General features: G+C 37.9%; 1 protein-coding gene across 5 annotated transcripts in view; it reads right to left on the reverse strand.

Moving 5' to 3' along the window:
• The window catches only part of COG3 (component of oligomeric golgi complex 3), a 49,690-nt gene that overhangs the window by 27,243 nt on the left and 5,066 nt on the right, over window positions 1-17,381 (reverse strand). For 4 of the 5 annotated variants that reach the window (XM_073344705.2, XM_073344695.2, XM_073344687.2 and 1 more), the window contains exons 2-13: window positions 17,008-17,154; window positions 16,379-16,440; window positions 15,052-15,217; window positions 11,893-11,967; window positions 11,665-11,757; window positions 11,232-11,357; window positions 8,341-8,421; window positions 7,344-7,387; window positions 6,954-7,080; window positions 6,400-6,491; window positions 4,122-4,261; window positions 2,142-2,302 (exon numbers count right to left, since the gene is read on the reverse strand). In XM_073344705.2, the coding sequence (XP_073200806.1) occupies window positions 2,142-2,302; window positions 4,122-4,261; window positions 6,400-6,491; window positions 6,954-7,080; window positions 7,344-7,387; window positions 8,341-8,421; window positions 11,232-11,357; window positions 11,665-11,757; window positions 11,893-11,967; window positions 15,052-15,217; window positions 16,379-16,440; window positions 17,008-17,154 (1,314 nt within the window). Of the gene's footprint in view, window positions 1-2,141; window positions 2,303-4,121; window positions 4,262-6,399; window positions 6,492-6,953; window positions 7,081-7,343; window positions 7,388-8,340; window positions 8,422-11,231; window positions 11,358-11,664; window positions 11,758-11,892; window positions 11,968-15,051; window positions 15,218-16,378; window positions 16,441-17,007; window positions 17,155-17,381 lie in introns of those variants that run through there. The other variant, XM_073344723.2, reaches the window with a different exon arrangement.

Here is a 17,381-nt window from a genome sequence, read left to right on the forward strand (position 1 = left end):
TTTTATTTTTTACTATTATAAATTGTTGGGAAAAAGTGAGCATGGTTTCTGTAAAGGGAGATCATGTCTTACTAATCTATCAGAGTTCTTTGAAGGGGCCAACAAACATGTGGACAAGGGGGATCCAGTGGACATAGCGTACTTAGATTTCCAGAAAGCCTTTGACAAGGTCCCTCACCAAAGGCTCTTACATAAATTAAGTTGTCATGAGATAAGAGGGAAGATCCTTTCATGGATTGAGAACTGGTTAAAAGACAGGGAACAAAGGGTAGGAATAAATGGTAAATATTCAGAATGGAGAGGGGTAATTAGTGGTGTTCCCTAAGGGCCAGTCCTAGGACCAATCCTATTCAACTTATTCATAAATGATCTGGAGAAAGGGGTAAACAGTGAGGTGGCAAAGTTTGCAGATGATACTAAACTGCTCAAGATAGTTAAGGCCAAAACAGACTGTGAAGAACTTCAAAAAGATCTCACAAAAGTAAGTGATTGGGCAACAAAATGGCAAATGAAATTTAATGTGGATAAATATAAAGTAATGCACATAGGAAAAAATAACCCCATAGATACATACAATATGATGGGGGCTAATTTAGCGACAACTAATCAGGAAAAAGATCTTGGAGTCTTTGTGGATAGTTCTCTGAAGACGTCCACACAGCGTGCAGCTGCAGTCAAAAAACCAAACAGGATGTTAGGAATCATTTTAAAAGGGATAGAGAATAAGACGGAGAATATCTTATTGCCCTTATAGAAATCCATGGTACGCCCACTGAATACTGCGTACAGATGTGGTCCCCTCATCTCAAAAAAAGATATACTGGCATATCTAAAATGATTTGGGGGTTTGGAACGGGTCCCATATGAGGGGAGATTAAAGAGGCTAGGACTTTTCAGCTTGGAAAAGAGGAGACTAAGGGGGGATATGATAGAGGTATATAAAATCATGAGTGGTGTGGAGGAAGTGAATAAGGAAAAGGTATTTACTTGTTCCCATAATATAAGAACTAAGGGCCACCAAATGAAATTAATGGGCAGCACGTTTAAAACAAATAAAAGGAAGTTCTTCTTCACTCAGCGCACAGTCAACCTGTGGAACTCCTTGCCTGAGGAGGTTGTGAAGGCTAGGACTATAACAGGGTTTAAAAGAGAACTGGATAAATTCATGGAGGTTAAGTCCATTAATGGCTATTAGCCAAGATGGGTAAGGAATGGTGCCCCTAGCCTCTGTTTGTAAGAGGGTGGAGATGGATGGCCGGAGAGAGATCACTAGATCATTACCTGTTAGGTTCACTCCCTCTGGGGCACCTGGCATTGATCACTGTTGGTAGACAGGATACTGGGCTGGATGGACCTTTGGTCTCACCCAGTATGGCCATTCTTACGTTCTTATGACTAACCCCTTTAATGAAATATCCGTTTTTAATATGCCTTAAATTATGTATTAAGTTCACTGTTTTCTTTATATCCAAAAGATGTTTTCAAATCATTCTTTGACAAGATATTGACACTATGAGTCATTTACCTGAGATCTTGTATCCATTATACTTATTTTAAATTATAAGTAAAATTATTTTTTTATTCTTTCCACCAGGACCAGTGTGAAGAGAATGAATTTACCCTGCAGGAAGCTGGGAATGTCTGTTATGAATAGCTAGTGACAGTACTTACTTGAAAGAGAAAGTTATTGGAAACTACTAGCGACCTAACAAATTAATCTTTGAAGCTTTTTTTTAAGCCAGTATCAGACCAGCAACTTTGAAAACAAAATATCAGCCGACTGTGTCCGTCCGTAGAATTTATCCTACAATTCAGTACATTTAACTCCAACTTTCCATTGACAAAAACCAAGAACATTAAAATAAATAAACAGAAATTGTTTAAAGAAGAGAAAGTTAGAAGCACCACAATGCACACTAATGCTGTGGTAGAAATTGTGTCCAGATTGACTTAGTATAATATATCTTTTATCAAGTTATCTGATTTCAGGGCCAAAGATTAATCAACGGATGCCACCCTGATGGTGTCAATGCTTTTAAATACACATATAAATAGAAAAATCCTGTTTGCCATGCTCTTCACTATATAATTGCATATGATGTATAAACTAGGAAAGCAAATAAAGCAAACTGATACTATACCTCCATCATTTCCAATTTATCTGGATATGCAAGATCCCCAGGAGCAGGCTTGTAACCTATGATGTCTGTCTGAATGTAGATAAATGTCCTGTATACAAGGCGTTCTTGTACATCCTCTAACATCTGCTGGACACCAGCAGCAAATGCACCCAGTTGTTCTGCTGACAAAAAAACACCAATACAATTGCTCAGTAATTACATCTAGAAAATAATGTTTAAAAAGAATTTTTGAGTTTCATACTTTGTCACAAATTAATTTACGTGCTGCAAAGAAAGCCAGGCACAAATAACATTTGAAGAGCTGCACAATGAATGGTTTGTAACAAGCCATGAACTCTTGCGCTCTTAACTACAGCTCTGTCACTGACTTGCTATGTGGTGTGGGGCCAGTCACTTCAGCTCTCTCTCTGCCTAAGATTTCCCCACACGCAAACTAGGAATACGACAGAACATAACATACCATATTACAGTTTAAGTATGCTGATTTTTTGGGAGATGCTAAAAATATATGTCAAAATGAAGTTTTTGCCTTTATACTAAGAATATGCCCTAGAGTAGTTTTGTCATATACACAGTACAGTATTACCATGTGGACTGAAGTGTCATACTGTGCTTCTGTGTTTTGTTTTTGATAGTGTGAGGGATCAGGGTCACAATTCTGTTCTTAGGAAAGTAAATTAACTATCTTCACAATCCCAGAGATGGATAGCCACTCAGATGAGCAGAAATTTCTGCATATTTATTCCATATGCAATTACATACTACAAGGGAATGGAAATCTAAAGGCATATGACTAGATTTCATAAGTTTCACAGTAAGCCACAAATGAAGAACTAGTTCCTAACAGGAATGGCATGATATTTACCAGAGGTGGTTTTTACCAGGTAAAATCATGCTTTTTACCACCTCAATTTAAGGCATTTTCTATTTTAAAAACTGTTTCATTATTTCACACATTACACTTTATTTTAGTTACGTAAGACAACAGTATTCATAGCTTAATTTAGGATTATACAAATAAAAAGTAAAACTGCAGTGGGTAGAATACTAATATATATAAAATTATAATACTGAACATCAGAATGTCTGTACACATTTCGGGCTCAGTATCTTCTCAAGGAAGCTATACATCTTATGATTCATTTCAGTTTTCAATATTACACACACAAAACTCAAAAACATTCCATTATATGAAAACAACAACAATGCAGAGTTCTAGGCTTGAAGCATGAAGCAATCATAAGCATGCAGAGTTGCAGACTACCAGTCCTGGTCCATCTGACCTTGCAGCAGCCTACAGCAAAAGACCAACTTTGATGCTGGGGATAGACTGAGCCTATTCCTCAGGTTTGAATGGATGTATCCAAAGTTGAAAAGATTCATTCTATGCTTGCTGAATGTGCTGGACACTGATGCAATTATTTTTCCCAGTTTAAACAGGGTTTAAGTGGAATTTACCAGCACCGTGTCCTAATCCAGTTTTTTCCCCCAGGAAATTGCCAACCCTGGTTCCCACATGAATAAGACGACTTTTCAAAAAAATCTGGAATCCCTGACTAGATGTAAAGTATAACATACACTATTCTCTTCATTGCACTCTACATGGCACTAGTCCTGTACCCCACAAGAGCACAAATTCATTGATCTGAGCAATTCCACTGACATCAACATGATTAGTTGTGAGAGTAAAGTTATACACATGCATAAGCATTTGTAGGATCAAGGCCTGTTAGTAAAATCAAAATGTAACAAGAATCTCTAGAATACCCCTTGTATACTCATTTCAATACAGAAATGTTTTAAAACAATTTTTTTTTACCATAATGTAACAAAAAAAGGACAAAGTTCATCTAAAATAATCATGTGTCACCTCTAACACGTTTAGCACATAAGAAACATCTACATCCGGTTTCCTATGAAGTTTAGTAGTTTCTAACACTGATTAACACCACAGTCACTCATTTTCCACCTATGTATTACCATTGTTCTGTACATGATCTTCAAGCATCTCATTTTTGAGAATTCCACAGAGTTCAGACAAAGTTTCTAAGTGAATAACATGGATGATCAATGGCCTGAAGACATCATATAACGAGAGACACAATTTCTCCAAAAGTTCACTAGAAGAAAGATAAAATGTATGATATCATAAAAAAACATTTCCAGGATACCAAAATACTAACTAAGATCATGTTACAGAAAGGACTAGTTCCTGTATGCCAGCACCAACAAACTGTTTACAGCATAATGTATCCTAATTTTAATCCAACTGAAGTTACCATTCATAACTGAATTATATAAAATCTATAATCTCAGACCCAATTTACAAATCTGGCATCCCTTCTCCTTAGAACTGATGTGTAGCTATTGAGAGCACAGTTCTATAATTAAGCCCTACTTACAGAGTATTACATTATAGCAAACTAGGAAATACTAATATTCATGCTAAAATAAGTTTACACTGTCATTTTTCAGTGCTCCCTCTCCTATCATAGAAGATTTGTATTTTAACAAGAGCTGTCTCACTCTCTCAGATGAGCTTCTCCTAGATTTCAATGAAGTCCCAGTAATGTGCTTATGAAAATCTGAACATTTAAATCATGCCTGCTAATTAACAGAAAATAAATTAAAGAATTCAATCAGAGGATTTAAAGTATTTACACTTTCATATATTTGAAAGTTTACTCCAATAGGAAAGTCCTTCTAAACTAGATAAACCATGTTTTTTAAAGGCGGAATTACTGACAATTGCAGTAGGCATCTTGAACTCTGTCCAAGTAACTGAACAGCTGATTTCAGAGTAGCAGCCGTGTTAGTCTGTATTCGCAAAAAGAAAAGGAGGACTCGTGGCACCTTAGAGACTAACAAATTTATTTGAGCATCCAATGAAGTGAGCTGTAGCTCACGAAAGCTTATGCTCAAATAAATCTGTCAGTCTCTAAGGTGCCACAAGTCCTCCTTTTCTTTTTGTGAATAGCTGACGAAAATATAAATTTTTAAAATGTACATATTTTGGTATGGGCATCCTGTAAGAGCTCTCAAAATATAACACAGCATAATCAGGGCTGCTTGCCAAGGTAAAGTAAGAGCAGACACTGAGAAAAGGGGGCAAATTTCAACAGCCCAACACCACACACACACAAAAAAAAACAGCAGCAGCAAGAATTCAGGGCAAAAATGTCAAGCCTGGGTGCCTAAAGGAAGGTTCATAGATCCATATTCAGGCACCAAAATGAGTGACTCTCAGAGAATCAGCATCTTTGTTGGGAAATAGGGTCACTTTTAGGGTTAAGAAAAGAATAAGCATCTTAATTGTAGTGACCCTAACCTGAATAGTCAATATTTGCATATTCCCAATGATGCCAGGGGTTGAACTGACGAGCAAATGAGGCAGGTGAACTGGCTTCCTGGCTCTGTCCAGTCAAGATGTGAAAATTGGGCATTACTCAGCAGATGTTCAGAATACAAACATTTGTGCTCTGCTGGGCTTCATAATTTGGCTCCTCTTTGATGGGGATTAGATATCCCTGGGCTCCTCCTCACTGGAGCATGGATCCCCAATTAGGCTTCAAAGGGCTCCTTGGGTATAGTACCCCAAGTGAGACTCAGATGCCCTGTTGGCATTTCGGAGCTTGGCTTCCTTTTAATAAGGCTCTGATGCCCTTTGCTTCTCCCCTCTAGCTTTTGGCTTCAAGGAGCCAACTGGAAAAATGAGCGGAAGAATTTTCCTCAAGCTCCACCCACCCACAATGTGACACTAAAATGATGTCAGTCAAAGCAGACCGTGTAGATTTTCATAATATCAGTGTCCCTCTTTCGCATGTGCTTTGATTATCACTGAATTAGTTAATTCTGACATTTAAATAATTATTGTTACACATCAGTCTTAACTTCCCAATGAGAGGAACCAGAGACAGTTTACGCCCAGGTGCACAGACACTACAATGATAGGCACAGTATAAGAACCTGAAATAAAGTAGAATAATGACTTCCAGAAGGGAAGTCTTTCAAACCACGCACATCAGCTCACACTAGGTTCAGGAGTTTAAGACTATCTTCAGAATCATAAGGGCTAGAGATTTAAAAACAATTCAATTAAAGCTTTGATTCTGGAGCACAAAACAGGAACCATCAGGAAAAACTATTAGTCCACGCAAACCACCTCAACACTGCCTAATCTAACCTCTGATGATACTTATTGTATAACACTACATTAAACATGGCATGCAAAAAAACAAGAACAGTATGTACTACCTACTCCAATTTTGGTGTTGGTTTTGTGAAAAACTCATTGTAGAGCTGGTGTTCATCCTGGCACACATGGACCATAAAGGCACAGCCACTTCGTACCTGCATTTCATAAATACAAATACTTAATTAACAAATTGTATTTTTCTTGCATTTACATTGAAAGGGATGTTAGTGATTTTTGCTGCTACAGATAAGACTAATTTGGAGTTTACTCTCTCAGCTGTTCAAAATTACACTATGTTGAAAAGGAGGTACTAGATCTCTAGCACAGATTTTGCCAAACAAGTGAAAGCTCCTTGGGAAACTTTTATGTTTTTGCATGCACTGGGCAAAGTTTAAAAGAGAATCACTTTTTGTCAGTGTCACTTTGTGAGGAACAGCACAGATTTTACAAGGGGAAAAAACTCATAAACTTTACTAAAAACTGGACAAAATTTCACACTAATAACATTTCTGGAAATCTGTCATTTTATCCAAGGCTGGTTGGATCTAGAAAGGAATCTGAGTTTTGCTAAAGAAATCTGAAAACATACAAAAAAACCCCACCACTAAGATTCTTACCAGAGCACAATGATCTCTGTTGTTCTGACTGGTTAATTCCGTTACAGTACTAGTAATACTAGGGCCTAGCAAGTGTTCCCGCTGAGCAAGGTAACATTGATGGATTTCATTCAGAAGTTGCTGGTACCTAGCCAAAAACAAAAACAAAAAACCTAACAATTGTGTACAAGGGATTTAGATTTTCAGGTCACCACTGCCAGTATTCTAACTTTTCTGCTACATAGTTCAAAACAAAGCAAAGTTATTAGTTTTTTTGTTTGTTTGTTTGTTGGGGGGGGGGTGTTTCCAAAAAGCAGTATTTATTTAACTCAATATTTTTAACTGAGGTAAAATATTCTAAGCTTCCAGAATTTCAAACACTTGAAAATAAATGTATTATATTATACTCACTCTGGCATCTTCTCAGATCTTTGCTCTATTTGCTCAATAAGAGTCTATATTGAAAGAGAACAAAAAGACAAAAAAAAAAACCCATGAACTCCAAGCACATTAAGGGTGAATAAAAATTATTTTTTAATAAAAGAAATCACTCTTAAATGTAAACATTTTTCTTTTTAAAAATACACCTATTTAAAATTACTTTTGAAATTATGGCAACCTACATTAAGGCTTTAGAGCACTATAACCTATTAAAATCAATTAAATAAAAAATATTAAAGCAGTATGTTTGTTGCTGAAGTTTTAAAGAAAGTCAAACCACTGAACTGGTGGAAGGCACTGGCTAAGCACTTGGAACAAGAGTTTGTTGAAGTGCTAAACCACCTTTTGACACAGCAGTACGCTCCTCTGCAGATGAAGAGAATATTTTCTTCATTGTAGTTTATTCAACTCATTCGTTTCAATATTTAGTTTGTACAAAGTTGAGAAAAATTAAGAATTGGAAAAACAAAAACAGGAAAGCTTGTTTCCCTCTCCCAATCTATCAAAAATGAGGTGAGAGGTTGAGATCCACTAATTCTAAAGTCTTTGAAAGACGTGGTGATCAGAAACAATCAGATTAATTCACTAGCTACAGATATTTCCCTTGCTTAATAATTCAGTTTTAAATGCAAAACATTCTTCGATACTTACACAAGAAAAAAGTATCAGAACATTTAAAGGTGATTTTATTTAACTAATAAACTATTTTAAAATGCTGTTCGTGTATTTTTAGTTTAATTCTAATTTCCATCCAAAACACAGCTTGACAAAAATAATGAGTAAAAAATTAATGTTCATCATCTAGTAAGTAAGAAATGCATCATTCACCATTTTCTAACATAGGAAGGTAGATCTGAACACTATCCTTAAAACAGAAATAAACTGCAGTCCACATATTAGCATTAACAATGAATTTAAAACTCATTTTATGGCTTCACTATCAGCTATTGATTACCAAGCTACTTACTCTAACTTTGGGAGCAGCAGCTCTGAATTTTACGTAAAATAGTGTGAAGGCATTGTCAGAATTTGGCATAGATGAAGGATCCTGAAGAGAGAAAGAACAAAATTGATAAATAAGATTAGTCTATATTTAGCTCATAGTATTAACTGGTTGAGACATTTAAGCTTTTGAGGAACTGTTTTGTGAAATGTTTGCACTTTTATGACCTTTTTATGCTTTTCTATTCAGTGTGCCAAAGGCTGGCACTCTCTCAAAACTCAGATAAACCCAGTTGGGAGAACAATATTCAAGACCAGAGCAGCAAGGGTTAGAATATTTATTGCACACTTTTATTTTTACTTCTCTCCCTTCTTCTCCACTAAAAAACAGTCACAATGCCATTTCCTCTGAAACCTGCCAATGCTGTTCCACTGATTAACCAGAAATGGTGACCACTGATAAATGGAAACCTAACTTCTATCCTGGAACTGAGAGGTTGAGTTAAAATTCAACCCACTCCCACCGAAGCCTGAACTGGGCTGCCAGAGTCTCAGGCATTTGCCTTGCCCTCCATGGCTCAGCTCAGTGCAAAGCAAGAGCTTTTACCTGCTCTAGTAATAGACCAGAATGGAGAGCAGAAAAAAGAACCTTGCACATTTGAATACCTTCTGGATAATTTAGTCACCAGCTCACCTCCCTCTCCTGCTCCCAGGGCACTTCCCACAGAGGTCGGGGGGAGAAGTAGCAGCATTCAGCCTGTGACATGAAGAGGGCAAAAAGTAGCCCCACCTCTAACTCTTCTTTACCCATCCCCTGAAGCAGTCTGGCTGCGCTCCCACAAATAGAGACCACCACACTGGTTTCCTGTCCCGTTAGGAGGCAGAGAGAAGACCTTCAGAGGGAAAGCAGAAGAGACTGCAAATAGCAGGCTAGCCCCCAATGAATTTCTTTCCACAGTAACATATGATCTGCCTTACTGGATCGGACCTGTGGTCCATCTAATCTACTAACCTATCTCTGAAGCCAACACTAGATGCTTCAGAGGAAAGTGCAAAAAAACCTCATTGTAGAAGGATATGGGGTAATCTTCCCTTTCCTCCTCCACGAAGGTCATATTCATAATCCCCCATAGCTAGAGATTGGCTTAAACCCTGAAACATGAAGTTCTGTCTCTCTTCCAGTACCCTTTTTGTTAGCATTACCTAGTATAACTCTGGACATTCTTGTTATTCATATAAAACTGTCCAATCCCTCTTTTAATCTAGCTAAATCCTTAGCCTCACAGGGTCCCAGAGCCTGGGCACCAGTGCAAACCTGAACACCTACACTGTAATTTTACAGCCCCACAGCTGACACAGGTCAGCCACGGGTGTTGTACTGTGGTGTAGATGTATCCTTAGGGAATGTCTATGCTGAAAAAAAAAAAAGGCCCACAGCAGTGAGTCTCAGAACCCAGGTAAACCAACTCAGGCTCACTGAGCTCACGTTACAGGGCTAAAAACAACAGTGTCGGCATTCAGGCTCAGGCTGGAGCCGGGGCTCTGAAACCCAACAAGGGGAGTTGGTCTCAGAGCCTAGGTTCCAGCCTGAGGGCAGGCTGAGACCCATGCCTCCCGTTGGGTTTCAAAACCCAGGCTCCAACCCAAGCGTCTACACTGCTGTTTTTAGCCCCACAGCATAAGCCCAACTCAGCCGACCTGGGCTGTGAGACTCACTGCCTGAGTCTGTTTTATTTTTGTTTTGTTTTGTTTTTTTGTTTTTGTTTTTTTTGTTTTTTTGGGGGGGAAGGGGGTTGCACTGTAGACAGTACCTTAGTTTGCAGGGGATATAGGAGGGAGAGGCTGAAGAGATAGATTAGAAAAGCAGTGAGACTGAGGAAGAGGGGAACAAGAGAGATTCTCGGGATGAGGAGACAAGAAAGGGAGAAACTGGAAAAAATGGGTGGAAAGGGAGACAGAGCAATGCAGCCAAAGAGAGAAAGGGAAAGAAAATGGAGACACTGAAAGGAAGACAACAGAAGGAAATGAAAAAGAAAAGCATGTAAAATAAAAGCAATGGAGACACAGTAAATTACCTCTGTAAAGGTATACAGTGTAACAGAAGTCTGAATGGCAATATGTTAGTGTGCACACATTCAAGTTCTGAGAAGGGATATGGGCTCATTTTCCCCACCCCCAAATCTTCTGAATCACGTTACAAAACGCTCACAGGAATTATTTATTCTCACCAGATTTCAGCCAAAGTTATATAGTCAAATACATAATTTTGCTACTCAGATTTTATCATCTCTGCAAGCTTTTTAGGGGAGATTTGCATGGGCACAAAAGGTAGTTAGGTGTTCAACTCCCATTGAAAGTCAATAGAAGCTGGTCACCTAACTCCCCTTTGTTCCTTTTAAAAATTCATCTTTATAGCCTATTTTCAAGATATCGCTTGGATTACTTGCGCCTGTCATTGCAGCTCTGCAGCTGTCCCAGAGCAGCGTAAACTAATGTGCTCTACAAACTAATCAAAAGAAAGTATTTAAATGGGCCATATCACCAAAAAATGCTTGTCCAATACAACAGTGTAATTAATATTAGCATCAGTCAAATTAATATTAAAAGAAGTTGCAGGTATTTTTGGTTCTGTCTAGGGCAGTGGTTTTCAAACTTTTGTATTCGTGACCCCTTTCACACAGCAAGCCTATGAGTGCGACCCCTTTATAAGTTAAAAACACATTTTTTTATATTTAACACTATTATAAATACTGGAGGTGAAGTGGGGTTTGGGGTGGAGGCTGACAGCTCTCAACCCCCCAAGTAATAACCTTGTCACCCCCTGAAGAGTCACGACCCCCAGTTTGAGAACCCCTGGTCTAGGGTTATTACAAATACATCAGACTAATCAAGTCAGTACCTGCTTACCCAACTTACCCTTTTTATCAACTGGCTTGTGAGGTTCTGTAGTGTGTTCACAGTGTATGTTTTCATAAGGTGCATAGCTTTAGAAAGACATTGTTTAAACTTAACCAAATACACGGGATAATCTTTAAAATTAGGCTGCAAAGAACAAAGAAAAACATTTTAAATGTGGCAGTAATGGCAGATGTACAAAAAATACTTTTAAAAAGAACAAGTAAAAGGTAAAAAGTATCCAATGCAAGCTAACTGTAGCAGGTTTATAAACTTAAGCATAAGTGGACTAAATGTATGCAGATAAGATACATTTTAAGGAGCAGAAAGTGTCTTCCTTGCCTTTTTTCCCTCTGTAAAAATAAACACATTTTTAAAAATCCAAAGTAACTAGAATATGCATCTCTAAAGTGTTAAGATTTAATCAAAAAATACAAAATGTTAAGTTACTTACATGTGATGAAATATATGTAATACAATCATCAAGCTTAGCCAGCATAGGTATAAATCCTTCACTGTTCACAGACAACGTTGGGGAATTTAATTTCTTTAAAAACCAAAAACACATCAATCAGAAGAAATTAAGAAAACATCAGAAATAACTAATTTTGGTCACAGAACTGAGATGATTAATATAGCCTACTTGACTTTCTAAGATTATAAGAAATAAAACAACACTTACTGTGTTAATATTTTCTAGTTCATTAAAATAAGAGAGTTTCTGTTGGATATTTTCAGCCAGGTCAACAAGTTCCGACTGTTCAAACAGAGCAAATAAAAGACTGTAAGTAACTTAAACTATTTAGGTTTCAAATAAGACATGTTAAAAAAATAAGATCAGATTTTGCTAGCTACATAACAGACCACAAAAAAATATGCAGAAAGCAGAAATCCTGTCAAGTTCTAAACTCTGAATTAAAGAAAGAAACGTTACCACTAAATGCTGTTCTCAAGTGTATTGTCTTTACGGACACACAACCTAGGGGTCTTGCAGTATTCTGAAGGAGCCGTAGAATCTTTTCAAGTAGTAAAGCTATTATATGCTATTCTGAAGCACTTCAGGATCCCAACATTCTTTAAAAATATACCATGCAAACATTCCTATCTTCAGTTCCTTTATCCCTCAAAAGCATCCAAAAAATAACTCGGAAAAAGTCATTATAGATCTGCAGAAGCAGTAGATTTGGAGAATATCATTTACTTTTATATAATCTTTCTTCTTTCAATATCAGAATAGTTTACTGATTTCCAAGCAGTTGCACATGTGCAAAGCCACTAAATGCAATGGGATGTTTACATAAGAGTCATTGAGGACATAAATTTGAACAATGCATGGATGGTGCTTATTGAGAGCATATTTTGCTCTGCAGAACCGTATTATTGGTGGTGATGTGGGATAAGAAAAGGAAGCAGTTAGACTAACATCTCAGACTGAGTTTGCAGTGCTGACAAAAAAAATTGTATGCAGTGTTGTTGCGTGGTGTAGCCATGTTGGCAGGTGAGGTAATATCTTCCTTTGGACCTGTCATAAATATAAAGGGAAGAGTAAACACCTTTAAAATCCCTCCTGGCCAGAAGAAAAACCCTTTCATCTGTAGAGGGTTAAGAAGCTAGGATAACCTCGCTGGCACCTGACCAAAATGACCAATGAGGAGACAAGATACTTTCAAAGCTGGAGGGGAGAAAAAACAAAGCCTCTCTTTCGGTCTGAGTGATGCTTTTGCCGGGGACAGAACAGGAATGGAGTCTTAGAACTTAGTAAGTAATCTAGCTAGATATGCGTTAGATTGTGATTCCTTTAAATGGCTGAGAAAATAAACTGTGCTGATGGAATGTATATTCCTGTTTTTGTGTCTTTTTGTAACTTAAGGTTTTGCCTAGAGGGATTCTCTATGTTTTGAATCTAATTACCCTGTAAGTTATTTACCCTCCTGATTTTACAGAGGTGATTCTTTTACTTTTTCTTCTATTAAAATTCTTCTTTTAAGAACCTGATTGCTTTTTCATTGTTCTTAAGATCCAAGGGTTTGGGTCTGTGGTCACCTATGCAAATTGGTGAGGACTTTTATCAAACCTTCCCCAGGAAAGGGGGTGTAGGGTTTGGGAGGATTTTTGGGGGGAAAGACGTTTCCAAGCAGGCTCTTTCCCGGTTATATATATCTGTTAGACGTTTGGTGGTGGCAGCAATAAAGTTCAAGGGCAAAAGGTAAAATAGTTCGTACCTTGGGGAAGTTTTAACCTAAGCAGGTAAAAATAAGCTTAGGGGGTTTTCATGCATGTCCCCACATCCGTACCCTAGAGTTCAGAGTGGGGAAGGAACCTTGACAGGACCAACTTCTTCTGATGACACAGACTGTTCTCCAACAGATGTTTGTCCAATAAAAGATATTACCTGACCTTGTCTCTCTAAATATTAAATATGTTTACTCGTATACTGAGCACTTGCTCTTGAGGTCAGCTGGATAGTAAACAAACATGGAACCACTCATAATGCTGTTTATGTGGCATCACTTTTCAGAATAGTATCAGTTTAGCTATAACAACCTTTGACAATTTTGGTTAATGCTTCATGACCATTTTGTCTGAGTGGAACATGGTGTAAGACAGGCTACAACAGCCTACAACTCATTTAGTTTTCTGTTTTCCAACAGAGAAAGTTTAAGCAACATTCCCATAAATGTTCAAACAGTAATTTCATCAGTCTGCAGACAACTAAATTGAAACCCGAAGGACTTGTGGGTTTATGAATAAGTGTGAACAGCTTAAGAGACCTTTTAAAAATCCTTTACTAAAGGGGTGCAAAAAATAAAGGGCAGCCCCCAGCTGAGAAATGGTAGGCAGAGACAACTGCTAAATAAACCTGTATAAATGACAAACCTTAACCCAAATTTTTCACAGGTAAAACAATCCAAAAAAGAGGAATGGAAAAAGTCTTAGGATGTTCCTCTAATTAGGTGGCTACTGAAGAAAATATTTCCACATTAAAATATATGACTTTCTGGTGAATGGTTTACACAATTCCAACATGACCTTTCTAATTTCAGAAAAGTGTTTTCACTAGGAACTCTCCTCTTCAACTCCCAGGGACCATAGTGAAGAGACTAGAGAACTCTGCTCCTGTTCTGTTTCTTCCTCTGAACCAAGGACCTCCCCAAAAAGCCCCCCACACTCATCCTCCCCCGTGCCGAGCCCCATCCCCCACTCCCAGACTCCTCTCCGCTGAGCTCTAACCACCTTCAACTGGATCCCTCTGCAGAGTCCCATTGCCCCTGCACCCAGAACTGCCCCAACAAGACCCTGTACATCCAGATGCCCCCACACCCAGACCCTTCCCCACACACACATACACAGAGCCAGCTGAACCCAGATTGACCCACACAGAACCCTCTCACCACACATCTGGATCCACCCTCACTAAGACCCTCCACGCTTGGATCCTGCTGGGCTGAGCCTGCCTGCCCACACCTGGCATGGAGAGGCAGAGCCCCTGTGTGTTTCTGGGGCAGGTCTGACCCTTGTGCTGTGTCAGGGTTGGGTGCAGCCTCACCGCCGAGTCTGTGTCCCAGGGTTAGGGGGGGGCTGCAGGGTGATCTCCCAGCGCCACTGGGCTGTGCTCCCCACTGCTATGCTGAGCCTCCACATTTATTTCTTGACAAATGCAATTTGCAGAATTTTAAAATATTGTGTGCAGAACTTTTATTTTTTTGGCACAGAATTCCCTCAGGAGTAAATCATGCACTGCCATTACTGCCCACAAGATGCCTGTTCTGTAAACAGAGGACTTTATTTTTTGGTACCTTTCAATTTAAAAAGCTTCAGTAACTACCGTATCACAAATTACCTGCTCTTTCAAAAGCTGCTCACAGGCTTCGTGCAGTGTTCCTGTCTTGGTGGACACAAAGAGATACTGTTTCTGCAAAGACTCCAAATGTTGAAGAGCACTGTTCACGTCATTCAATATAGCATCACATTGCTCCTGAAATCCAGACAAATAATCCCTCATCTGTCTAGAGAAGAGAACCACAATGAAAAAGGGTAATGTTTTTCTTTTTATATTTAAAAATATAACCAATACATAGCATGATTTACTCCATTTTCCTGAGGATACATAAACCTCTCTAGAAAAGAGTAGATCACTTGTAGGAAGTAAATGCATAGAACAAAAAACAATGTATAATAAAATCTTAAATCACAAACTGACCTGATATTTAAGCTCATGGGTCATAGATTCTGTTTTAAAACTGATAAGACATCAATTTTCAAACACTATTAAGCATAAATTAAAACAATGTTAAGTGCCCAATTTAAATCAAAAAGGAACTTCAAAACTAATGACTCTTGGGCCTCAACTACTGTGCTCTATTTTAGCACATATACAACAGTATGTAAAATCATAAATTCTTCTCAGACTTGTGTAATCCCCAGAATAGTAAGGGCACAGAACTAATTAACACTCTTCTCTAGACTCCTCCAACTAAAACTGATAAAGCATAGCCACGTAATAGACCACTTTTCCATCTGTGATCTACAAACACTACTGCCATGCATCAGAAACACATCATAATAGAGAGAACAGGGATGCAACTCTCCAACTTTGCGACAGGTTCACAAATATGGGCTCAGAATAATCCCAAGCCTTACCATTTTCCAGATACAACACAAAACTCTTCCCACAATAAAGGCCAGAGAACAAGCAGACCGTAAAAACCAAGCGATAGGGAAAAGAGCAGGTTATTTTACAGTAAAATTTAATGCATGCTCTTAATTTTGGATGTGGCAACTCAACATTGTGGCACTAGCCACAGTAGAAATATCTAAGATCATCAGTCACTCAGAAATGTTTCAGACACAACTCTTTATGAATAGTTGATAAACAGCTAAAGTCAGTTGAAAGTAGTCCTTCCCAGATTGAAGAAAGAAAGTCAGTCAGGTGAAAATAGATACAAATTAGACATAACTGGGAAAAGTGCCATAGGATGCTGAAAAATTAGATGCATATATATTAGTGGACAGGATAAAATCCTACATATCATATGCTGTAATATGTCTAAGTGGGAACTGATATATACATAAAAGCAAAATTTCACTTCTAGTTTAGAAGCTGTTGCTGGGGGCAGAGACTAAAAATATACAGTGATAAAATTCAACAAATGGAAGAAGGATCATACCTGTACTTAGCACCTTCATCTTGATCCATCTGGGCCTGCAGCTGAGCAAACCATGAGAAGAACTAGAACACAGATTTTTAGATTGTCAACAACCCAGACATTACAAGGAACCAATTAGAGAAACCATCATATCTGGAGTTCTAGAGCAATCAACAGGATATAGATGATGAATTGCACCACAACATAAGCATCTTTCATTATTAAAGGAAAAAAACCCTTAAGTACTCAACAATGATTCAGACAGTCCAGAACCTAGCAGAGCACAATTCTACCACCTAACTAAAGGAAAAAGGTAGAATGCGATCTCCTTGAGTTTCTAGGAGCACAACATTAGCACTGTCTATCTCACTGCAAACATTATGGGATTGAAATGCAACATTCTGCGGGCAACACCACTGTCCTTTGTTGATGCTTTAGCCTCTCAATACAGGAAAAACATCTAGTATTGAACAACCAAGATGTTAAAGTTTAATTTTCTTCAATTTTTTTGCATGTCTCAAATGCTAACAAAAGAATTTTATAAAAAACATAAGAAAGGCACACTAAAGCTTCACAAATCCACTGGGAAGAATTTTAGCACTGAAATGATGCCTCTAGGATTATAAAGCAATTAATTTGGTGTGATTTACCTGCTGTGCAGTTTCAATTCTTTCATCTTCCATTCCCAAAGTGGTGAATCCTTTCAAGAGGATATCCTCTGTTGATTCAGGTATTGCTGCAGCCAGCGCGACACTTAGTGACTGTGATGTTAAACTGCATAAATCTTCAATTGGAAGCTGTACATAAAAATCCCATCATTTTAGTTAAATTACTTTTTAAAAATTAACGCTTAATTTTAAATTAATATGCAATAGTGTAAACAACATCTCAATCACACCAAACTTATTTCTTAAGTTCCCGTTTGTTTAATTTTGAAGGAATAATCAGCATGGACATTTTATAAACTATTTCAATAATATATTTAAACACCAGAGTATCAAAATTCAGAAATATTTAAAATATT

Source organism: Lepidochelys kempii, chromosome 1 (assembly GCF_965140285.1).
Source record: "Lepidochelys kempii isolate rLepKem1 chromosome 1, rLepKem1.hap1, whole genome shotgun sequence".
Classification (NCBI taxonomy): Eukaryota; Metazoa; Chordata; order Testudines; family Cheloniidae; genus Lepidochelys; species Lepidochelys kempii.